A 24348-nucleotide genomic window follows, 5' to 3' on the forward strand; every position below is an offset into this window, starting at 1 on the left:
CTGCCTTTGCATGTTAGACAGGCCTCTTCTTTGTCTGTTTTTAAATCACTTCTTAAAACCCATCTATTTTCCTTGGCCTTTGACACATAGTGAATTGTTGATTTTATTTTATTTCATTTTATTGTTTCTATTGTATGCTTGTCATTGTCTTATGTCTTTTAATTTAATTTAATTTGTATTTTAAATGTATGTTTTATTCTATTGTGTACAGCACTTTGTTCAACCGTGGTTGTTTTGAAAGTGCTTTACAAATAAAGTTGGATTGGATTGGATTGGAAAAACTATTTCAGATTTTCCAACATCATCTTTCCACTCCTGTCAAAGAAACCCACCTGCTCTCCCCAGCTAACATCATGGAGTTTTACACTTTTCCTTTAGGAGATGCAGTGCACCAGTTTATGCTGGTGTAATGCTATAAAATCCTGAGTCACTGTGACTTGGAAACGCCAGTGAAAATGAATATATCTCACACCGTGTCTATCTGATACGGAATAAATGTTGCGCAACTGCCCAGTATCAGGTTACAGCACGTACGGCACGGATGTCAGGTATCTGTTGAATATATCACATACAACACCTACAACATATTCTTTTTTCACTCCTCATTTATTGTACAGTGTTATAATAAATCAGCATCCTATAGAGGATCTTTAAAGCCATACTTAAAGCCATTATCTTCTAACCTAAGATTTTATAGCAACAAGCAAAATTAGTGTTCTATTGTGTATTTATTAGTGATTAAAGCTTGCATCTAGGTTTTGCAGTTCTCCAGTTTAACCAATTAAATTTAAGAAGTTTTCAAGAGATTCAAGATTCAAGGCCTTTATTGGTCACAAACACAGTTATACACGATATAACCTGTTCCACACCGAAACAACAATAAGATGAATAAGAATAAAAAATTAAACACACAATAAATAAATGAATATATACAAGAGTATATACAGAGAGAGAGAGAAATGAGCAAAAACAAATCAAACTGACAAACAGTGTAAAAGGAGAAAAAATAAATAAAGAAAATAATATAATAATAAATAAAGAAAACTCTCATATATATAAGGTAAAGTTTTGTACCTGTCTTTACAAGCCGGCTTTCCTCTTCCCGCCTCTTTTAAACTATTAGACCGCTCAGCTACAGGTGTTATTTATTTATCTACCTATTTATTTATTCATTCATTCATTCATTCATTCAATTTAAGAGACTGAGTTGTGGAAAAACTGAAAACATTACACCCAGTGGAGAAGTAGGTGGAGCAGCGAGCGCTTCCTGGTTTCTATGACTACGGTCCTGTTCCCGCGGGATCTTGCTCTAACTCTCGGGACGGCCGTTGCTATGGATACAGGAGTCACTCAGGAAGCTGTCTCTTCGCCTCCCACACAAAACAATGTCGTAATTAGCTACTAGATTGTTTACAGGGACGGTAATTGGGTAAACGACAGGTGAGTTATTTTATTATTAACGTAGTGAGGAGTTCGAAAGTTTTGTTTGGAGTTCTGGGAGCTTAATGCGACGTGTTCACGGTCATTAATATGATCATACAAGTTGTTATTTCGAAGATTCTGGCGTCTGTTTTGATCTGTTTTGACTCGTAGCTTGGCTAATTTAAGCTAGCTGTGTCACCGACCTCAGACAAACTTCTCTGTATGAAAGAACCACCTTTGAAGAAACAGAGTCTGACTTTGCTGCGACTTTCACAACTATTTCAACTTAGTGTTTAAGAAAAAATGTAAAACTAACACAAAGCCAGTGCTCATCTGACTGCAGGATACAAACTCCAGACATTATTCATGACTGAACGTGATGTCTAGGATTGATTTCTGTCGTCTTTTCCCTCCTCTGTGAGTTAGTTATTTTCTCCTTGTGCCACACTTGATAGATCATGGAGCGTGATGGTCAGCTGAACGACTTGCGGCTTCAGTTCCAAACGCTGCAAAAACAGCAGGAGAGAAGACAACTGGACAGGAAAAAGGAGAAAGACCCAGATAAGCTTAATGTCGCTGATGCCCAGGATGGTTTGGATCTGTCCAAGCAAGACAGTCCCAAAGACAGGTGAGCGTTACCAGAGAGGAAGTAAGCTGTTCACCTTCAGCGTTGACATTTCATCAGTCATCCTTGGGTGATTAACTTGCCTCTACAGGCTGCTGCAGAGTGAGAATCAGGCGCTGCTGGACCAGCTGAGAGAGCTAAAGGATGAAAACGGTCGACTCTTCAAACTCCTGAGTGAAAAAGATTTTGAAATTAAACACCTGAAGAAGAAAATACAAGAAGACAGACTGGCCTTAGCAGGTAGAAATCCATAAGTTCTACTTATCTGTGCACAGCAGTGTTGTAGAAGTACAACAGCCTTTTCACGTCTCGTCCTCTGCTTCATTTAGACACGTCGGGGTTGGCGGGAGCTGTAGCTGCCACCAAGATCATCGAGCTTTCCAAGAAGAACAGAGAGCTCAGCGCTAAAATCGAGCAAGAGAAGATCAAAACCAAACAAAATAGCAACAGAATCAAAGAGCTCGAGAAAGAGGTGAAGTTTTGCTGTGGATGCATCACGTAGTTTATTTAAGTGTTAGAAATTAGTTTTAAACTGTGTGCAAAGTTAAATGTTTTGCCCGTTTCTGTAGCTGCAGGCTGCTTTGCTAAACTCACCACCCGGACAAAAGACTGACACGAAGTCACTGGAAAGGAGCTCATTGGAAGGCTGTGAGGTAAACATCAACACAAGCACTCACGAAAAGTATGTACTCATGTTGTCTTCCTAACTGAAATGAGTTACTTGTTCTCAACAGCAGGAAGGTCCACTGGTCAAATCCCTGCAGGAGAAGTTATCAGCTGCCCAACTGAAGGTGACTGAGTATCGCAACCAGCTTCAATCCGCCAAACAGGAGCTGAAAGTAGCCCAGAAGGTAGGAGGTCTATCCTTTTTATGCCTTAGCTGTATTTTCTTGACAAAAGCATCCCAGATGTTCGATTAATCACCGGTGACCTCTCGGTTCTAATGTACAACCTGCTGCAGGTTTTGATCAGTGAGTTGGGAGAGGAGGTCAACCTTCAGCAAATGCTCAGCTGCCCTGGAAACTTCCGAGGTCGCTCCCAGCAGATACTGGCTCTTCAGACGAGGGTAAGCTAAAAATCCAACGATGACACGCTTTTCAAAAACACAGGACACCTGAATTTAACAGAGGAGAACCTGGCATTGTTCAACAGGTGCGGGACCTCGAGCAGCAGCTGAACCAGTCAACTCTGCAAAGACAGTCAAGTGTCCTGAGTTTAGAGGAGGAGCTTCTGGGGTGGGGTGTCCCTCAGAAAACCCCTCCTCAAGACAGGAACCTCATCTACCTCCGCTCCATCAAGAAGGAGAAGAGAGAGGCATTTGAGGTGCGTGAACTAAAATAACTGTGAATAAACTGAAAGCTGAATTAGTAAAAGTACCAAATCCCTGCTCTTTTTTCTCGTAACTATGCAGCGGATCTCAGCGGACTACGAGGCCCTCTTGAAAGAACACGAGGATGTGAAGAAAAAGCTGGAAGCTTCCAAAGCCAGGAGCAAATCTCTAGCCTTTGAAATGAAAACTCTGAAGGGCCAGATCGCCACCTTAGTGGAGAAGGGAAAACATGATGATGAGCTGATGGAGGCTCTGTTGGTAAGACGTTACATAAGAAACAAATACGTAGTTATAGTCATGAGGGTGTACTGGGGCCTGTTAAAGTAAAATCCTTGAAAAACTGAGGCCAAATTACTATGAATTTATTTTTCCCTAAATCACAGACTAGTATTCAAACTGCTAAACTGCTGTTTGTTGTTTAGAGTTAAATAGTTTACTCCACATTCATGAATTTGAACAAGCCACAGATTGGAGACAGGAGGATGTTCTGCTCAGGATGGGCTGATGCTCCACTACATTGTTCTCACACATCTTTTTTGTACCTCCGGCAGAAGCAGCAGGCCCAGATGCAGAAGGTGCTGACTCAGCTCAGCCAGCAGCAGAATGTCCAGAGCAAGAAGACCCAGAGGCAACAGCTGAACAATGAGGAGCAAAACACCGTCGCCCTGAGGCTCCAGAAGCTGGTGGCTGAGAAAGATGTCCAGATCAAAGAGCTACAGCAACTCTCTGTCAAGGTAAAACAGACAAAGAATGTGTTTTTGTGCCTACTTTATTATGTGAGATTCAGTATTATGTATTTATTACAGATGGTGAAGGAAGACGGTGTGGACACACGGTCCAGCAACAGGACAACAAGTTGCAGTTCAGGGTTTCCCCCTGAAGAGGGAGACATTAGCAAGGGATTTGCATCTTCAGGGTGTGTGTGTTGAGGGTAATCATGCTGAATGATCATTAGAGGATGTAGATTGTTAGTTTCCTTGAACAGAATTAGTCACTGACTTTAATTAATACCACCAGTTTTGTGATCTTTTATACATCTTAATCTCCTGGGGTTTCTGGCGTAGAAACACTGAGGTATTTTCTGGCAAACGAAGGGTTAATATTTCTCTCTGCTAATGGGGGACTTTCTGTAATCAGGTTATTGATTTTTTTTTGTGATGCCTCCCAGTTTTGTTGTTGTACTCTGCTGGGATTAATATGACTGGCTGTCAACCGTTTTTTTCCAGCTCGGTTTCTAAACTCGGTCATAAACTGGTGCTGCCTGCTGTGAGGAGCAGTGCAGAACTCAAGTAAGTGGATGTAATGATTGTCTATTTATACCATTTATGAATCACCGTAGCGTTCTCTGTGTGGACGAGCCTTGAGGAGCTGCAGACAAAGTGATGTACTGGAGAAATGTTCTAAATTTATTGCTCAGAGTTTTCTGCTGTCAGCTGGTGTTGAAATGTGCTCGCTGGAGAAGCACAGATTGAAAAATATCACTTCGTCTCTTGCCTTTAAAACATTTTTTATTGATTCTAACAAAATACAAACAAACAGATGAACACTTTGTGCCGGCGGCTGATGGAGTCTGACACTCGGGAACAGCATCATTACGCTACCACTCTGATAGGCTGTTCATCCAAGATGGTGTTGAATGGCTGTTTCTTTTTTCTTTTCGGGTGAAAATAATACACTCCTAGCCTACTTTAGTCATCACATATAATGCTCATGTCATAAAATATCAGTAATGCTACAACAATGGTCCAGTACCTCTGCACTGAGAGTTCGTTTATGCCGCTAAAACATATAAAACAAACAACCATCCATAGGGAAAAATGTGGTTTAAATCTGAATAGAAGTGTCAAATTCAGACATCCGGTTGGTTTATACGTGTTTATGTTGAAGCCCCAGACATTGTTTTCTGAGCAGGTTGTTTCCATCAAGGTTTGTTATTCATTTAATCAAAATAATGACTGAGAGGTGCATTAAGACACTAATGAGAGCTTTATGGGTTCCTTTATAATCTAAAGCTTATTAATAAAAGCTGTATACGCCCCTACTTAGACTTATCAAGCTAATCTTTGTTTAAGTATATACAACTGTACGTATTTATGTCTATTTGCCAATCAGAAGCTTCATTAGCCCGTCTCTACGGGCTCGTTATGTTCGTTTTAATCTAACTATCAAAACCCTAATTTGTTTGAATCCTCCAGAGAGAAGGAGCCGAACCAGCTGCATTCGGAGGCTGAGCAGCAGCACCAAGAGGAGCGTCCCAGCGCCATGACGGTGGAGCAGGAGTCACAGAGGACAAGATTACATTCAAAGTAAGGACCGATGCGCCGAGGCTCAGCGACACCGTGATGCTGTCACAAGATTTTCATCTGTCGCCGTTTTTCTAATCACATTCTGCCTTATCTGTCCTCCTCGGGTCTATCGCACCCTCACAAGCGTCGTCCTTCAGCACCAGGACGGCAGCAGTTTCTGACTCTGAGCAACAGGAATAAACTGTCCAACAATCCAGCTGGCAGTTGTGAACATTTTTTTATGTCTAGCTTTGACAGCACAGTAGATGCCTTGAACTGGTTCTGAAAACATAGAATTTTTGCTTTTTCCAACCATAAAATTTCACCAGAAATAATGACTGGAAACTCTGCCCAAGACAGCAGTCATTCAGCCCGCCGTGTTTGGGCTGCACAGAGATGTTCATGTTACTCGTGTATGTTGTCTCCCGGCTGGTCATTCAACTGGAGGAAACGGGGCCGCTGAGGGCGTCCCTAAAGAGCACTCTCCATCACGGCCTGCAGCTCTGCAGTGACGTGATGAGACAAGTCAAGCATGTTTTCCTGCAGGCTCTGGGACAGCACAGACAAGACACTAACCAGGGGAAGTGGCTGGTCCCTGCTCAACCTCACTTCCAGCTGAGCCTACCTTCTCCTGTCACATGTGACAAACAGCAGCCTGCAGGAAACAGGCTCTCCTGCTCCGCCACACAAACATCGTATGGATGCCTGACGTCCAAACCCTCAAAGACTGCTTGTGACGGCGAAGTTGGGTAGCCTCAGTTTAACAGCTTGAGCACCTTGAGTAGCAGAGCTTTCAACTTAACCCTGATGGCATCAGACAAGCGTTCCTGGTGACTGCAGAAATGTTTGACGCTGATAGGCTGTCTCCCTGTAGTTTCATATCTCGTCTGCTCGCTGCTTTGTAAATGTCACTGCCACATTTTATTAAATAAATGCACATTGTTTCCTTCCATGGTAACCTTATAGGTACAGAGACCATAATGTCTGTTTTTAAAGTGAAGAAACATCCAAATTAATAAGCGATTGAATGTTTTGAATACATTGTTTACCGTCACGGCTATGACTTTCCTCGACTTTTTCCTTCTTCTGGCTGCAGATTGTTGATGCGTGACAGGCCAGTCCAAATAGTAATCATCCCAATTAGGCTCCCAAATGTTTAATATTCCTGTTAAATATTACCACTAATTATTTCTGACTCGAAACCAGCTGCGTGGGAATAGCGGTCGCACATAAATGCGGACTCAAGCTGCACAAACTCCCACTGTAGTCGTCAATGCGTTCCCCAGAGCGTGTCGCTCATATACAGTATGTGATCCCTGAGTCTCCATCCAGAGGTTGCCTGGATGGGAGCGGCCCCCACATTCATGCTAACATTATACTAACATCCGAGTTATTTTCTTCCGATGTAGCCAAAAGGGTTTGGGCCCCCACCTCCTTCTCTTCCCTCTCCACATCACGCTTAATTTAAAACCATGGCTGAGTTAGTGTGCAGCTTCAAATACCGCACTATTTCTTCCAGGACCCTGTGGGAGATTGGCAGGTCCCCATTGGACCGAGCGAGAAAGTGCCACAAGACAAAAATATCAGAGTTTGGACGTGATGAAGAAAGCCTTTATGCTCAGAGTAACAAAAAACAGCTTGTGTTGAATACCTCCTGGATGGAAGGCGAGGCGGCCTTTAATGTAACGGCGTGAGATGTGTCGTCGGTCGGAGGAGCAGATGAGCCTCCTGATCGGATGCCCTGCAGGACTGGCAGATACGCAGCAAACAGGGCAGCGTGCGTCAGAAAGGGCGCTGATGGAGCAAACGCATGTCACGGTCCCAAACTGCATCCGATTCCTGGAAAAAAAATGTTGAACTTAATACATTTTTGTTTGGTTATTTCCTAAACCCAAGTCAGTGTTGGTGCAGAATGCTTTACATAAAGTGTGATTGCTTACACAGTAATTAACAGAAATAAGGCGACTGCTGCCAACTTTTCAAAGAGCTTCGCTGCTGTTCAATACTCGTGTTACTGTGTAATTGCAGTTAATCAAACGTCAGATTAATACGACTACTCGTGTTGACTTAAGTTATTTAAGGGTGTCATCACTTTCAAATAAATTACACTTCACCAAACAATTTTATTATTGTTTTATGTAGCTGTATTACGCAGAAAGGTGTAGATTTATTCCAAAATGCCCAATAACCCACCAAACCAAACACAAACTTATGTAAACACAGCATACGTAAACAGCCTCACCTATTTGTCATTCCAGGTTTGAATGACTCCTTTCTCCATCCTTCTCCTCAGAGGTATTCCCTCGTTCTGGACCAATGCTTCCTGCAGACCATTGACTGCATCCAGAAACTAAAGTAAATAGTGGAGCTGTGAACGCAGAGGTTAAAGTTAGCCATCAGTATATGAGGGATCTGTGAACTTTACTCAGGCCAGAAAACGGTTTGTGCCTCTATGAGTCCATTCATCTCATGGTTGCCCCTCATTTACATGTAATGGAAAGAAAATAAACAGCGCAGCCCTAATGTGCTCATTTACAGTAAGTAGAAATAAAGTAATGACTTGTTATCTTTGCCCAGACGGCCGCGAAGCAGCGATAAGCACTTATTTTTACAAGTGCAGCCATCAAAGTCTACAGGATGCGTTAAATTATTGTTGGAGCTGTTACAAGGAATCAAATGTGGAGCGCTTCACCCGCGATCCACCGAGAGGAGACGAGCTCATCATCTGAACTGGGTTCTCTTTTAAGCCTCTCGCTCCCTTAGTTCAGACTTTTGAAGTTACTGATCTCCCTCAGTTCCCCGTCGCACAGCGCTGACTCGGTGTGCTCTTTTTAGTAATCTTGTTGATTCCCACAACTTGAAAAGCAAGAAGCATCACTAGATGGCAGTGTGGTCGGTCGGACCCGATGTGTCGACAACTTTTAGCGTGTTTTATGGACATCATGTGATCCGAGGACAAACATGTCAGTTGAATGTTTTTTTGTTAAAGTTATTTTTTTTGGCCTTTTTGCCTTTATTACGTAGGACAGTTAGAAGAGAGACAGGAGAGTGGGGGAAGGGGTTGCAGCAAAGGGCCGTGAGCGGGATTCAAACCCATGGCTGCTGCTTTAGAGGCTATAGCTCCTGAACATGGGTCGCCAGCTCAACCAGATGAGCTACAGCGGCGGCCCAGTCGAATGTGTTTTTAATGGAAACATCACGTCTGTGCAAAATCAGTTTATTCGCTTCCTTTTAACTGCCTTTATCGTGATTCAGTTGTTACTATTGATTTTCTTGTTAGTGCACTGAATAAATAAATAAACACCGATGCAGGCGCTTGACTTAGTCTCCTAAAAAATGCAGACAGGAATGTGCATCACAGCCGAACACAGCAGCTGCATTTTTGATACTGAGACACTTTGCAGGACAACGAGTGCAAAGTGACGCTAAAACGAACCGACTGAGCACCGGGGACGGCGTTGCTCGGAGAGCTGGTGTGTTTTGACAAACTGCAGCTCCTCGCTGTGTGCCCTCCACGCTCGGCCACTACAGGCCGCCGCCCTCCTCCAATCACTGCAGCCGTCACTCTTGACTCTTGGCTCGTCCTCATCTCATCGTCTCATCCACTCAACAATTTTCTCACTCTAAATTGAATTGCCTGCCACGTCCTGTCAAACTTGAGAGCAATCAATTTCTCCCGGAAACAATCCACCTTGTTTCTGATCGTCGCCTTCGTGTTGCTTCTTTAATCCGGCGTCCGGCGCTTTCCTCACAATGTTGCATTTTAATGCGCCTCCAAAACTGGCAGACCCACAAATACGAATCTAAAATATTGTGATAGCAGAGCTGGAAGTTTGAATCACTGGTTGTGAATCCATCATCACTGGTGCAGATATCCTCAATATTCCAGCCAGCAGCCACGTAAAGCCTCGGCTGTTGACTGGAACAGCAGTGACGCGAGAGCAAGTCCCTCAACAAATGAAGTTGTTTAACAATTCCCTCAACACATGCTGACACAGCGACATCGACATTTTGCTCACGAACACGACGACGATCTGCAGCCTTCTGGATAGCAGGCTGCTGATTATTGTAGTTTTCTCTTCACAGTGGAGAGAGACAGAAATAATTGGGAGAGACGACGACGACACACCAGCCGAGACACCAAAGAAAGCTGTTTATTGCTCAGAGAACTAGTGTGTGTGAATGCTTTATGAATATCAATGTATGATTATTTGCTTTGACACAACACTGATTAATAATTAATGCCAGTGTGTCAGGTTTGTGCAGCGGGCCATGCAGCGGCAGAATACAGTCAAATATGATTAAACCAGCAGCGAGACAAAACAAGATGCTCTCTGATACCATCTGCTTTAAGTGTTTTGTTCGTCTCGGCTGCTGTGTCCTAAAAAAAAACTGTATTACAGCATTTCCAGACCTTAAGTGGAGACTCTACCGCCTCGCTTGTCCTCAACTCCCCCGACGCCAGGCATTAATGGCCCCAACTGTGTTGATTCTATTACATAGGATTTAGCTCAGCAAATAGGATGAAAATGTCAAACATTCAGCCCGTCCCGCCGGAGCAGACCTTTTGACTCACAGTGTTACAATCAGACAAGTCATCTGACCTTCTGCGTTTAAAGCCTCGAGTGCAACATGTCGTCTTTGACCCAATTTATTTATTTATTTTACATAAAATACAGCACAGTACAAGATAGTAATAGAAAAAAAATATATTTATCCTGAAAGCAAGGTCATCTGTCCACGGATGTTTACCACATGATGCTGGTGCAGTTTTTAGCATTCAAAGCAAGAAGGTTCTGGAACCTGAAGCCCGTCTGTCCTTGTGTGCACAGTCCAGAGATATGCACGGCAGGTTAATTGGTTATTCTGAATTGGACGTGAGTGTGAGCGTGCATGGTTGATTGTCTCCTCGTGTTAATATGCGATGCGCTGGTTCAGGCTCCATCTCCCCCTCGACCATCCACAGCAGGTAGAGTTAATGGATAGATGGCTGTTTTGCATAGTGTTATTCATCATAATTTACAAATAATGCAAACTTGACTTTAATATGTACTTGACACCAGTCCCACAGCATCACTCAGTTGTTTACTAGACACTCTGCTAATACCGGTTTCAGTTTTTAGTCCTATTAGACCGTGCTAGGGATGTCTAGAGTCCTGAAAGGTGGCAGGCAACTTTCAACTGATTGGTATCTGCATAAACCTGAGCCCATTCTGTTTGGCATAAGTCTACTGTCAGGAACATTCATATAAGAATAGAATAGAATAGAATAGAATAGAATAGAATAGAATAGAATAGAATAGAATAGAATAGAACTTTATTGATCGCTTTGATGCAAACCTCAGGGAAATTGTTATCGTTAATCTGAAATTGTAAACGCAGCATTATCAGTTAAAAACTGATTTATGTGTCTTACAAATGGACTACATTGGATATTTAACTCATTCTGAAGCTGCTTTTTAAACCAACAACACCTGATAATAGCCACCGAGGCAGCAGTTAGAAATAGAACCCTGACTGAACCTGAATTGGTTTGATATAGGGCTGCACGGTGGCTCAGTGGTTAGCACCGTACTGCCTCACAGCTAGAAGGTCGCTGGTTCACATCCCGGTGAGGACACCCGAGATCTTTCTGCATGGAGTCTCCATGTTCTCCCCGTGCAGCGTGGGTTCTCTCCGGGTTCTCCGGCTTCCTCCCACAGTCCAGAAACATGCTGAGGTTAATTGGTGATTGTAAATTGTCCGTAGGTGTGAATGTGAGTGTGCTTGGTTGTCTGTCTCTAAGTGTAGCCCTGTGATAGACTGGTTACCTGTCCAGGTGAACCTGCCTTCACCCTGAGTCAGCTGGGATAGGCTCCAGCCCCCCATGACTCTAGTGAGGATTATGCGGTGTGTAGATGATGGATGGATGGATTGATGTGCGCATTGGACAGAGGTCATGAAGTGTCACAGAAGACTTCATCGTGTCTTGGTTCCACTTCTACGAGCTAAACTCCTGTGAGGCACCGACACAGACGTGGTCAGTGTCGTGTTAAACAGTAAGAGGCTAGCCCTGGTGGTGCAGCCAGCTCCAGCAGCTGATCTACAGAACCTGAAGTGTGTGTTACCGTATCGGACTGGGACTTGTTCTGGGGCAGATATGTAATAAATATATAATAAAATGTCTAATAAATATTAGATGACGCCGATAGGTTCTGGGGCAACAGAAACTTTGACTGGCACATCCCTCGACTGTGCATTTTTTATTTATTTCAAAGACAACAATTGATCTTATGAAATAATGATATACTGTGTGTCTCCTTTGGTCCTCTTGGTACATTTTCTCTGTGTAAAAGCCCAAATATCTATCAGTAAGAAACACTTCAGAGCACAGAGAACTGGCATTAAATCAGTCAGACAGGAAGTTAGTCCCAATTTAACAGGTTTTTAAAATTAAAAAAAAATTTTTTTTGTTGCATTTCCCTTTAATCATAGACACTCAGTTTACAAAAATAAAGACGCATTAACATGGTTAATAATTTTTTTAAAAAAAGTTGCACCAACATCTGACATGAGCGATGTGACCGTGATATAAACAGATGTCTAACATCAAAAGGTTGTGAATCGGCTGCTTACTGTCTTTACAACTTACTCTGATTACAAATGACTTGAGACACATCTTCATTACCACCATATGTCGTTTCCCGACGGCCCTTTTTGTTGCTTAAATACAAAGATAAAACACAGTTTGACAGACATTCCTCAAATGGACCGTAACATATCACGAGTTTAACAGAAAACTATTAAATGATAATAACTGAATATTGGTGCAACCACAGAAAACAACCGGCGGGTTTTCATTTGCCACCGGCTGGATGTGGCCGGGCTGATAAAGCACCGTGATTACATCCACCTCTAACAAAAGCCAATCACCGCCAGCTAGTCCTGACAATGGCTGCAGACGAGGGCTCTTATTATCACCAAAAACCTTTTCCTTCGATCATAATCACAGAAGTCACATTCAAGTGTGCTACGTATAAAGTCCGTCTTCGTTCAGCGCCGGTTCTGTGGTGATTACTGGACGTCTCACAGTGTGTTCAGCTTTAAAGGAACACTTCAAAGGCGTCTGTTTTATAACTGATAGTTAAAGACTCACACAGGACTGTAGGACGGACAAATGGAACCATAATGACATAGAATCCACTTTGACTAATGGCCTTTCATGTTAAAGGACCTGCCACCAGACGGGAGGATGATGCTTGGATCCATGTGGAAAGCATTTTTGTGCCGGATGCTTCAGTCATTTCACAGAAACCTTTTTTGTAATCTGTGAGCCTTTCACTCATATAGCAGCAGATGTGAAAATTAGATAGTAGCTCACATATAGCATCAGATAGGACGGGGCTGGATATCTGACCCTGAAAGCCGTCCTGACAATACGGCCTGTTGGTGATGAAAATGGTGACATCGTGCGACACCAGATATAGAAAACATCGACCGGTGGGAAGCAGCAAAGCCGGTCCATCATTATTTTATATTAACAATTGATCAGATGAACGTGTGTCATTCTGAAGGTGGTGCCTGCAGAGAATCATCACCCACTGTTTAGCTCTTCTGAGGGTTTTAGCGTCTATTTTTGAGTTTTCTCTTCTCTTATCTCCGGATACAGCAGGCGGCTGTTTTCAATAAAAAAAAATCTGGACGTAGATGAACATTCAGCAGCAAAAGAGTCAAATTTCTGCAAGAGTTTAAAGGAAACACGACTAAAAAGAAGAAAACTATGGGACTTCAATTCAGAAGGTGGCCAGAACCTCGAAAAAACTCAACAAGAGACCAGAAAAGCTTCTTTTTTTTAAACCAAAACATTAATAAGCTTATAGAAATTGATGCAATAATATAGTTTGAGTCACTATTTTGAGCTGTATAATAATTTCTTACACCCGTCTGTCATAATAACAGATTTACACGTCACCAGAATGACTGTAACGTCTAAAAGTTGTGCTTTTGATATTATATTATATTTTAATCGTGATGTTCCTCATCTTTACGTGTGGATTATTCCTTTCACCAGCAGAATTTTTTAATGTTTTCTCAAAATAAGAGCAGCCACGTGCACAAATAACAAACCAGAAACCTGTAAGTAGCATTAAATCCTCTTATGAGTTGAAAAGAAACGACTGCAGCCAATCAGTTTGACGTCTTCTGTCTTTTTTCCTCCTTCGGCAGGTGCTTTCTGGAAACACTGGACTCCACACGTCCTGTTTCTGCCACACTGACGGGGAAAGAGAGGCTGTGAGGATTTTTACACCCCAGCCAATAGAGATGATGACTCACAGCCATTTGCTTCGCTGTCCTGCGCAGGCCGACCTCATCGTGGTCAACCGCCCATCCCCCTCCGAGTTAACCGCCTCAGTCGGATGAGCTGGCTGTAAACCACACCAGGTCTATTAATTAATTAATGTACCCAAACTGCAGGCTTCAGCTCCCTCCATTGTAGCGGGAGGAGGCTCTCAGCCGGTGTGTTGTGGCAGAAAGGCAACAGATAGATAGAGGAGCAGGGAGTCAGACAGAAACAGGGATGGGAGGAAGCCTTCAGCGCCACACTCACTATTAATCACTGGGGGCCATTGTGGTCCCGTCCTGTAAACGGCGCCAGTGCAGGCGGGCGGGCAGGCAGAGAAAGAAGAAGAGGAAGAAGAAGGAAGGCGAGAGGGGGGCAGGGTGGCTGTAGGGAGCCAGAGGAGGAGAGAATGGTTGGGGATCAGCCTGTCTGCCCACCTCAGCTCCTGCTGCGGGGCTGGGGAACAGTGCTGCTGTCTCAGTGCATGTCCTCCGTGTTCTCCCAGATCCCGGATCCTGAGGTAAGAGCATCATCACGTCCTCCACAGGTTCCTCTCACCACAAACAGACGTCCTCAGGGTTTCTCTGTAGCCTGCATATATATGTGTGTGTGATTTACGCTCTTTGTTTGGTCGCCAGAGTTGTTGCTTGCCTTTCTGGGAGAGGAGAGTAGTGAACCTGTGTTGAAATCTGATCCATGTCACGGAGTGACAGCGACGGCCAAGCAGCACATGTTTACACCGGCGTTATTAGGGGAGGTGGCGATGACTGGTCCTGCTGGCTGCTTTTGTGCTTTTGGGCTGAACAGAAGACAGTTAGGTTGCAGGGGATTTACACAACAGCAGCTGGTATTCATCATGTTTTCAAAAAGAAAAAAGAAAAAAAGGAGGAAAAGAACAGATTTCTTTTATTACAGAAAAAAAATGAGTCAGTGGTTGTAGTTAGTAGAAACACACTAGAAGCAAATAAACAAATCTGCCGTGTAATTACAGCGAAAAGCTTATTAAATGATGACTGAGGGCAATGTGAGTTCTGAAACATGGATAATGAGTGAAGCCATGCACTATGTTCCTGTACACAGTTATAAGAAGGCATAAGATTCTGAATTATTTACATTTTTTACCTCTATTAGCCTGTTTTGCACCTGAAGTCTGAACTGCTGTAAACATAGAGGATCAGCTTCTCCCTGTGCCACCTTCAGACTTTTGAATCAGAAAAAGGTGAAAAAGCATGAGTTGGTGACAGAAGATGTTTAAAATCCTGTTTCCTGTGGAGGCCAGATTTGCTCTTTAGTGGCTAATTAGCAACAGCAACATAAACTAAATGCAGATTCGTAAACTCGGCTCAGTCTATGTGCACACTTTTCTTCATTTAGGTGTTAATCCTCTGCTCAATTACACTAATCGTCCTTGATTAGTCCGCAGAGGATCTCCTCAGAGAAGCAACAAAACAAAACTCTTATCTGAGCAACAATATCCAAACATGCCGCTGAGTATTTCACAAAAAAAAAACAACATCCAAGGAGCTGAAATGTGCAATGGATTTGGGTGTATGATTAATTCGAGGTAACTTGAGGTCAGCGTGCTTCAGAGTTTGTGTTGTTTGTTCCACTAAAAGAAAACTTGAGGCTTATAACCACTAATCCCGCCACATGAAATGCCCCTCCAGAGGAAAGGGCTTTGCATTGCATAATCACTCTTGAAGAAAAAAAAAAAAAGAAAGTCGTTGTTAAGAGCAGTGCTAAATATCCTCATTGAGGCTAATCCGTCCGTGGGAGTTACTCATGCACAGCGTAAAACAATCTTCTTTTTCCAGGTTGTTTGTCTGTGTTTGTGTGTGTTTGTGTGCAGCCTTCACTTCTCTTCTTGTGTCTTCTGCAGCACACAAACAGCACAGAAGCCCTGAAAACAGCTCACACTGTCACGTTTAGCCTGTTGGCTTCCTGAAGCCTATCAGGGCAGACAAGTAGAACATACAGCAGGTTGTTTTGCCCCGGCGCTTGAACAAAGGAGGAGAGACATATTCTGGATATGTTCTAAGATCACAGTAACATGCAATGATTTATCTGGGTCCCACCGCATGAGATCAAAGAAACACTTACATTTACAAACAGTAATTCCAGACACTTAATCCCATCATTTACATACATGCATGGCTTTTAGATAACAACATTTACTGATTTTAATATGAAAACATAACTTTAAAAATGTTAGTAATTCCATCAATATAATATTTTGTGTAATTTAAACTCGATTTTCTGCATTTGTTGAATCAAAACTGAAATTCAAGTTGATGTAACTTAAAGAAATTGGCTTTATGAGTTCAGGACTCTTCTGCTAAAAACTGGAGCCAACCTGAAACCTTGTGTTCATCATAATGAACAACACACCAGAAAACAGGAAACACTTGTTGGAAGAACCTAATTTTTACAAGTAGTCAACTTAAGACTTGTGGCTTTGCTACCAGTCATTAAGTAATTAAAGATACCTTTGATTAAAGAGGAAAAACTAATTCCACAACACCAGGTAGTTTGTTGGTTAAACATAATTTCATTCCCTGTCTGAACACTCCTAGTGAGGATTAAGCGGTGTATGGATGATGGATGGATGTCTGAACACTGCTGCAGCAAACATTTGCTTTAGAGTGTGTTTTGTTTTCCACCCAATCAGAACAGTGCGTTTTGGTCAAACTGAATCTGCTCTTTTTGGTATTTTATTAGATTTTTACCTTTACAACAAAGCAAATACATTTTTTTAATCTAATCTTATGCGGAGCCTCTTTCCTTGGTGTCACCATCTTGCCATAAAACATATTTTCTAATTCACCGCGTAACAGTCTTATCAGTAAAAGAAGCAAATGCAATAAATGTCCATTTTTTGGATCCATGGCTCGTTGGTTTATGGACTAAAGCATAGAGTTTCCAAAACAATCTTGGATCATCACATTAGGCGATCGATGTACAGTAACGAGAGAGAAATCCTCTGTGATTTTATCAGGGAACCGGTGCTCTGCCGGCTTCAGCAGCATCGATCCAAGCCATTGATTGAGCACAAAGACATACATATACAGGCTGTATGCTTATTGTTCCCCAATCCCCAGCTCAGCAGAGAGCTGCTCTGAAATGTGGAAAGCATTTGATTTGGACACTACCGAGAGAATTAAGAAACATTATGAAAGATTACAGAAAATGCTAAAAGACAAAGTCTGGACGGCAGCTTACTCTGGTTGCATAATTCTGCTTGTTTACAGGGATTTAGAGGACGTTCAGGAGGGTTAGGGTTCAGTTCAGGCTCAGAAGTTCAGTTCAGTCAAATCGAAATGAATACTAACTACACTGGGTTTAGGGGTTGTCAGGATGAGGTTGTACAAGATGCACACTTGTGGGTGGATTGTACTGCAAGGAGACAGGATCGATTTAGGAACTTATTCTGGTAAATGCGTCGTTCATATTTAAACTGTGTTGGTGCATGACTGCAAAAACAACATCTACAGTGAAACCAGAAGTTTACACACACTGTATAGAAAGATTCATAACCTTTTTATTCTCACTGTCTGACATCAACTCAGACGAAACCTTTCCTGTTTTAGATCAGTTGGGATCACCAACATTATTTCTCTTTTATTATTTGCTAAATGCCAGAATCAACAATTTCCCTGAGGTTCTACCAAAGGGATCAATAAAGTTCTATCTATCTATCTATCTATCTATCTATCTATCTATCTATCTATCTATCTGTCTATCTGTCTATCTATCTATCTATCTATCTATCTAGAATAATGAGAGGGGGAATTTCTTCCTGCTTTTTTTAAAGTCAGAAGTTTACATCCACTAAGATGCCTTCAAACTATTTGGGAAAGCCCAGATGATGATGTCATGGCTTTGGAAGCTTCTGATTGGCTAATTAACACATCTGAGTTAATTGGAGGCACACCTGTGGGTGTATTTCAAGGCACACCTCAAACACACTGCTTCCTTTTGTGACAACATGGAAAATCTAAAGAAATCAGCCAAGATATCAGGAGGAGAACTGTGGACCTCCACCAGTCTGGTCCATCTTTGGGTAAAGTTTCCAGATGCCTGAAGGTTCCACGTTCATCTGTTCAGACAGTTCTATCAAGTATGAACACCATGGGAATGTCCAGCCATCATAGGCTCAGGAAGGAGACAGTTCTGTGTCCAGAGATGAAGTGTTCTGGTTGAAATGTGTGAATCAACCCCAGAACAGAAGCTAAAGACCTTGTGAAGATGCTGCTGAAGCTGGTCAGAGAGTCATTATCCACAGTGGAACCAGTCCTGTACCCACATGGACTATTGTGAGAAGCTTGTGGAAGGAAACCCAGAACGTTTGACCCACGTCATAGAGTTTAAAGGCAACGCTAGCAGATACTGAGGAGATGGATGGAAACTTCTGACTCTGAAGAAAGTAGTAAAATATTCTCTCTCATTATTCTGGTGTTTAGCAAATAGAAATAATGTTGGTGATCCTGACTGACCTGAAACTGTCATGTCTTCACCGGTTGTTTCTGTTCCAGTTTTACTTCCTGCACCTGTTTCCCATCTCCCCTCATTGCCTCGTGTACGTCACCTTGTGTGTCTCACTGTCTCGTCACCAGTTCGTTGCTGTTCACAGTCCTCATACCAGCGTTTATTCAAGTCAAGTCACAGTCTGTTCGATCGCGATCTTGTTTCTGTTTTTTGGACCTTGCCTTTGCCTGCTGATTACCAGATACCTTTGCCTGTGTGACTGACTAGCCGTGTACCGAACCTTGTTTTGACATGAAACCTGCCTTTTTGCCTGAACTCATTCTGAGTCAAGCATTTGTGTCCACCTGTTCTGTCGGTGAGTTCATGACAGAAACAGGAAAAGTTCAGTCTGATTTAATGTCAGATAGTGAGAAAAAAAAAGGTTTTGTGTCTTTTTATACAGTGTCTGTAAACTTCTGGTTTTAACTGTATAGTGCCTCTTTAATTAATTTTCATTTGAGGGACAGAAGTAAACAAATATTTTTGCTTCACTCGCTCCACGTTGGTGGAAGAGCATCACGCTGAAAGCTGAGCATAATTCATGGGTGATGTGAAGCTCTGTTGTGAAACCTGTTTGGTTTATTTCTGGTTTTGCACATACCTGCAAGAAAGTCACTGTTTTCTCTGTTTCCCACAGCTTCTACCCACAGATCCCCCGAAGAAGCCAGACCCTGTCACCTCGGAGACCGTTGTGTTCTGGGGGCTGCGGCTGTGGCAGGTCATCGGCATCTTCTCGGTGTTTGTTTTGGCAGTCGGTTAGTATGCGTTACGAAATCACTGCTGTCATCTGCTGCTATCTTGAGAAGCAACTGCAGCCCGTTGATTACACGGTTTCCTTATCAAGCGCAGCGTGGTCAGTAATAACGACAGTGACGCTAAGTCAGAAAGACAGGGTTTAATTCTGTTAATTCTCCACGTGGGTCATCAAGGTGGAAGCAGAAACAGGGAGACGCTGGTTTTGCTGTTTTATTCCAGTATTGGTTTGGACAATATAGTCACTGTTCAGTCAGAATGGAAGTGCTGCTTTTAAATTTGAGGCACTTTCTTGATTTGTCTCTAAATGTGTGAAAACCTTTTTGGACGAACCTTTGTTTAAAAACCAGGGAACCAATTTCAAGCTAAATGCTAACATGAGCATGATCACAGTGGTAACGCCGGCACACTGATGCCTAGCTGCTAGTTATCAAATTAACGTTCTTAGATTAGCATGTTAGAAAGTTAACATTTGCAATTTAGCATAAATACAGCGAGGGCGGATCAACTGGTCTCAGAATGATTCAGTTTTTACCAACCGAGTTACCGAAAATAACTCTGTTTGATGCATAAATGTGAGATTTCCCCTTAAAACCACACGATTCATCATCAGGGACGTGTCAGCTGGACTGGATAAGTGAAGACCTTCATCTGCTGCAAAGCTTCGTCCCAGCACATCGAGCACTTGCAGACCGACCAGCAGATAAATGTACGTTATGAGACGTCGTCGTGACTGAAAGATTAATTTCCTTTAATGAAGAATCTGCCACGATGTCTGCAGAATAATGGGAGCATTGTGCTTGAGAAAGAAACCCCGCTGACAATCTGTAAAACAATCCAGAGGTTTGAAGACGGAGAACCTGTAAACACAAGAAGTTCTGACTCAGTAAAGTAAATCAACTTGCAGCTTTTGTACTATAAATACTGCTGTGCCTTACGTTTTTGATATTTGCACCAGAACTTATATGAAAGAGTCAGAACTCAAACTGTTATTCTGGACAAAGAGGGGATTCCCGGCATCAAACCGTGGCCCGACTGACGGTTCCACGGTGGAAGCTGGACCGATCCTATCCAGAACTCAGCTCGGCAACCAAAGGCGACCTCACCGTCAGAAGATTCACAGACCGAGCTTTGTTTACGGGCAAATAAATAATCAACCTCACCACAGATACTAAGTTTGCCGGAAAAGAACCCAAGACTCCAATCAACAAAAGTACCAATTAGAAGAAAACAAAACAAATAGCTGGGGTTGGCTCAGACATGCCGGTCTGTCACAGCGGATGAAACAGTCCTGTGCGCTGATGAATCCAAATGAAAGCGTTGTGGCAGTAACAGGAGAGCGTCTGCAACAAACAGCGGAGCGAGTGATCCAAACCCACACGGTGATGGGAATATTCCAGTCTGGAGTGTTTTACTGCTCTGGACACCTGCATAAATTAAAACTCCGTCTTTCAGTGACGTCTGCCACCTCTGGTGTGTCTCTGTGGAGCAGAAGAGTCACACTGCAGCTGGACACCTGAAAGCTTCGCAAGAGCTACTTGAAGACCGAAGAGTGTCGCCTGGCTTCAACGCTGCTGAACATTAAAGGGCACTTGAAGATTGAGAAACTCATCAGAAGCTGTCTGGAACATTGGATGAAGTGGGTTATGTCCATGTAGCTCCTTGTCATGTTTTATTAGTAAAGAAAAATATGTGCAGTTGAAACCAGAAGTTTACATCCACTGTAAAAAAAAAAAGACACATAACCTTTTATTTTTCTCACCGTCTGACATTAAATCAGACTAAACTTTTCCTGTTTCAGCTCAGTCAGGATCACCAACATTATTTCTATTTCTACCAGAATAATGAGAGAGAGAATGTTTTATGACTTTCTTTAAAGTCAGAAGTTTACATCCACTAAGACGCCTTCAAACTATTTGGGAAAGCCCAGATGATGATGTCATGGCTTTGGTCTTTCTATACAGTGCATGAAAGCCTCTGGTTCCAACTGTATGTTTAAATCCAAACCCAGCGCCTGAACTCGTGCTCTCAGACTTTCGGGCACCGCAGCGTATTTGTAACTGAGACTTTAACACCTAGAGCCCGTCTTCATCATGCAAGATGTTGCAGTTGTTGACATTTCCTGGTCAAACAAACTCACCGCGTCTCTGTTTGTGTTCCTCTCTCTCTCCTTCAGTTATCACTCTGTGTTGTATATTCAAATGCCGAATTCCGAGAACCAAAAAGGAAATAGAGGCCCGGCATGCGCAGAGGCAGGCTGCCAAGAAATACGCCAACACATTAGAGACAGTGCCACCTCTGAACGAGCTGACGGAGATCCCAGGATGTGAGTACACCTCGCTAGTAGCTTTCAAATACTAATGTGACTGTAAAACACGAGACCGACAGGTGCTCTCACCCTAGAATTATAAAATAAATACTAATACAACTTGTAAATGACAAGACGGGAGATAAATGTTTGAAAACAGTTTGAATTTTCCATAAATTATGTAGTGAGTTTGAGACAGCTTCACACGAAAGCACATCTAGAGAAAGGATCGATTTTTTTTTCTTTTTTTTAAATCCATAGAGTCTTTCACCACCCTTCACTGCTGTATTCTCACCCTGTTATTAATTCTCTCCATCTCTTCCTTTCACCTCATAAAACCTGCTGGTTTAGTTCTTCTGCTGCAGGATTTTATGCTCTGTTGCACTAAACTTCTCTTCTCTTCTCTTCTCTTCTCTTCTCTTCTCTTCTCTTCTCTTCTCTTCTCTTCTCTCCTCCTTTCTTCTCCTTTCTTCTCGTCCTTCCTTCTCTTCTTCCAGCTACCCCAGATGCTTCTGCAGTGCAGACAGTGTCTGAGCAGGTCCAAAGTCAAAGTGCTAGCAGCAGCCATCTCTCAGAAGTCAGGGTCAGCGAGGAGCACTCTACTTCCCTCACCTTGCCAGAGACGGAATGATATTTCCCTCCTCTCTTTTCTTCTGCTTTTATCTTTCTTTAGACACTCCTCTTGGCCAAATCGCTTCAAAGAAAAAAAAGCATGGAGCATCAACAGCCCCTCTAAACGTCTAATTCATGCACTTATCCCACATGCATCAGTCTGCCCTGCGTCTCTTCCTTAAATGCTGTAAGAACGCAGTAAGAATTTGAGCAATTCAAGTAAACAAAATGCATCTCTCATTCAGCTGCATACCACAGCGCTGGCCAGAAAATAGAGCACAATTTCAACTTTCCAAACTTTGCTTGGTAAGGAGTTGTATTACAGCAGGAGCTGTGTGCCGCTGAATAGATGGAAGACTTTCACTGTGGCTGCAGGATAAATGTGCTGCTTTGGCAAGTAGGATTTCTTTAGGGCAGCTTGACTTTTGTAGTTTAAACTTTTATATTTTCTGAAACTCTTTCTTACATCCTTAATATTTCATATTTTCTGGCTTCATGCACATTTGAATGAAAATGTTCAGAGCACATGGATTTAACTGGATATTGTGAGTAATGCATGCAGCACCCCTCCTGTCTAATGTCTGTCTGTTTTAACATTTGCTTTAAATAAAGCAAATCTCTCACATTATCTGCTACTGATGATGCTGGCTAACAGCACAGGTCTCATCGATTCTGCCTCTTCTTCTTCTTCTCTGCTTGATGTGGACCTTTTAGCTGCTTTCAGGTTGAGAGCAGTGACAAACAAGGACTGACATCTGTCTAGTTGTGTTCCTCTCAGTGATATATTATGCACTCATGAGCACAAATACACTCACTATGAAATTAATTAAGGGAAAAAAAAAATGCACTGAGCTGTCAACGTTCTTCTTGCATCATAATTGAATCCAATAAGATCTGCATTCTAAGGGAGGGAAAAAAATCACATGATGAACCTAGTGTGGCGAGAGACTCTCTTCGATAGCGTCATCACGGACAGTTGATCTAATCTGCAGTAGAGTAGATCGTCTTCTGTGTGCTGTATAACTAATTAACCATGTGGCCGGGAGAGAGGCCGACGGGGAGGCACACTGACTGCAGCCATTATGAACGAGTGAGGATGAACACATATTTATTGGCTGCTCTCAACCGTGAACTCCTAACAAACCGCACTGCGCTCTTCTGCACCAAGTCAGGAGGAGGGCAACATAAATGTACACGCAAATATGCAAATTGCTGCTTTTCTGCAGCGATTACGTCCAGCTGAGGACACGCAGAGATGAAATGAGCAATAACATCTGACTGTGGCGCTGCTGAACGTAACTCAGTAAATATGGTGATTTGAAATGAAACTCATAATCAGGTTTTTTTTTTCCTCTAAAATGAGGCCTTGATTATGCAACAGCAGCAGCAGCAGTGGGATTTAATTAAATGATACAAATGAGGATCAAGAAATGCAATAATATATCTGTCATAAACATACACAGAGAAACTCAGGCTGATGTTGTGACAAGGTGTTGTGGCCCATTAAGATATCATGAAGAAGTTTCTTCTGCCTCTGTTTACTTAACAGGCTCCTAATAGCATCTAAAGAAAGAAACCCAGTGAGCCTTTTTGGGTTTTTTTTTAGCTTCACAGCCAAGATCTGTTTCAAACACAATCAGGCAAAGAGACAGAAGGCACAAAGGTTCAGTCGTATTCTAATATTCCTTCGTGTCCGCCTCCTTCGAAAGCACCAACTCGCTGAATGAAAGAAATGAAAGCGTTCCTCCTACTTGCTGCCTTCATTTATGTCTCATCCTGTTGAGTTCAAAGCACCAAATCTCAAGTAGCTGAAAATGAAGAAGTTTTCTGTCACCAAACATTATTTTATCATAACAAATCAAGTACATTCTCACTCACCTGAAGCTCTGAACCGACAGCGAGGAAACGCAAACTGGAGGTTTGACGAGTGGAGGAAAGAAATTTTACAATAATCCATCAATTACCCATCCATCCATCATCTATACATCCATACACCGCTTAATCCTCACTAGGGTGGCAGAGGACTGGAGGGCTACACTTAGAGACAAGCACACTCACATTCACACCTACGGACAATTTACAATCACCGATTAACCTCCCTCACTCTGTGGGAGGAAGCCGGAGAACCCGGAGAGAACCCACGCTGCACGGGAAGAACATGGAGACTGT

General features: G+C 42.6%; 2 protein-coding genes across 2 annotated transcripts in view; both read left to right on the forward strand.

Moving 5' to 3' along the window:
- The first annotated feature begins 1352 nt into the window (after positions 1 to 1352).
- On the forward strand, positions 1353 to 6631 carry ccdc13 (coiled-coil domain containing 13). Its single transcript, XM_008282891.1, has 14 exons — positions 1353 to 1440; positions 1878 to 2050; positions 2139 to 2287; positions 2377 to 2519; positions 2617 to 2700; positions 2782 to 2898; positions 3009 to 3113; positions 3200 to 3370; positions 3459 to 3635; positions 3929 to 4111; positions 4184 to 4293; positions 4604 to 4666; positions 5573 to 5683; positions 5808 to 6631. Exons 2-14 carry the CDS (start codon positions 1881 to 1883, stop codon positions 5842 to 5844), a joined length of 1620 nt encoding a protein of 539 aa, XP_008281113.1. The 5' UTR covers positions 1353 to 1440; positions 1878 to 1880; the 3' UTR covers positions 5845 to 6631.
- Positions 6632 to 14216: 7585 nt separating this feature from the next.
- The window catches only part of tmie (transmembrane inner ear), a 39926-nt gene continuing 29794 nt past the window's right edge, over positions 14217 to 24348 (forward strand). The window contains exons 1-3 of the mRNA XM_008282893.1: positions 14217 to 14502; positions 19144 to 19261; positions 21436 to 21585. Coding sequence (XP_008281115.1) covers positions 14392 to 14502; positions 19144 to 19261; positions 21436 to 21585 — 379 coding nt within the window. The 5' untranslated portion in view covers positions 14217 to 14391. The remainder of the gene's footprint in view (positions 14503 to 19143; positions 19262 to 21435; positions 21586 to 24348) is intronic.

Source organism: Stegastes partitus, unplaced genomic scaffold, assembly GCF_000690725.1.
Source record: "Stegastes partitus isolate 25-593 unplaced genomic scaffold, Stegastes_partitus-1.0.2 Scaffold289, whole genome shotgun sequence".
Lineage (NCBI taxonomy): Eukaryota > Metazoa > Chordata > Actinopteri > Pomacentridae > Stegastes > Stegastes partitus.

Bases quoted from the DNA above. Each gene is read 5' to 3' on its own strand.
- ccdc13 (XM_008282891.1), top strand. From the start codon at position 1,881: ATGGAGCGTGATGGTCAGCTGAACGACTTGCGGCTTCAGTTCCAAACG. The intron at 2,288-2,376 runs GTAGAAATCCAT...TGCTTCATTTAG, and splicing joins AGACAGACTGGCCTTAGCAG to ACACGTCGGGGTTGGCGGGA. The intron at 5,684-5,807 runs GTAAGGACCGAT...CACCCTCACAAG, and splicing joins AGGACAAGATTACATTCAAA to CGTCGTCCTTCAGCACCAGG.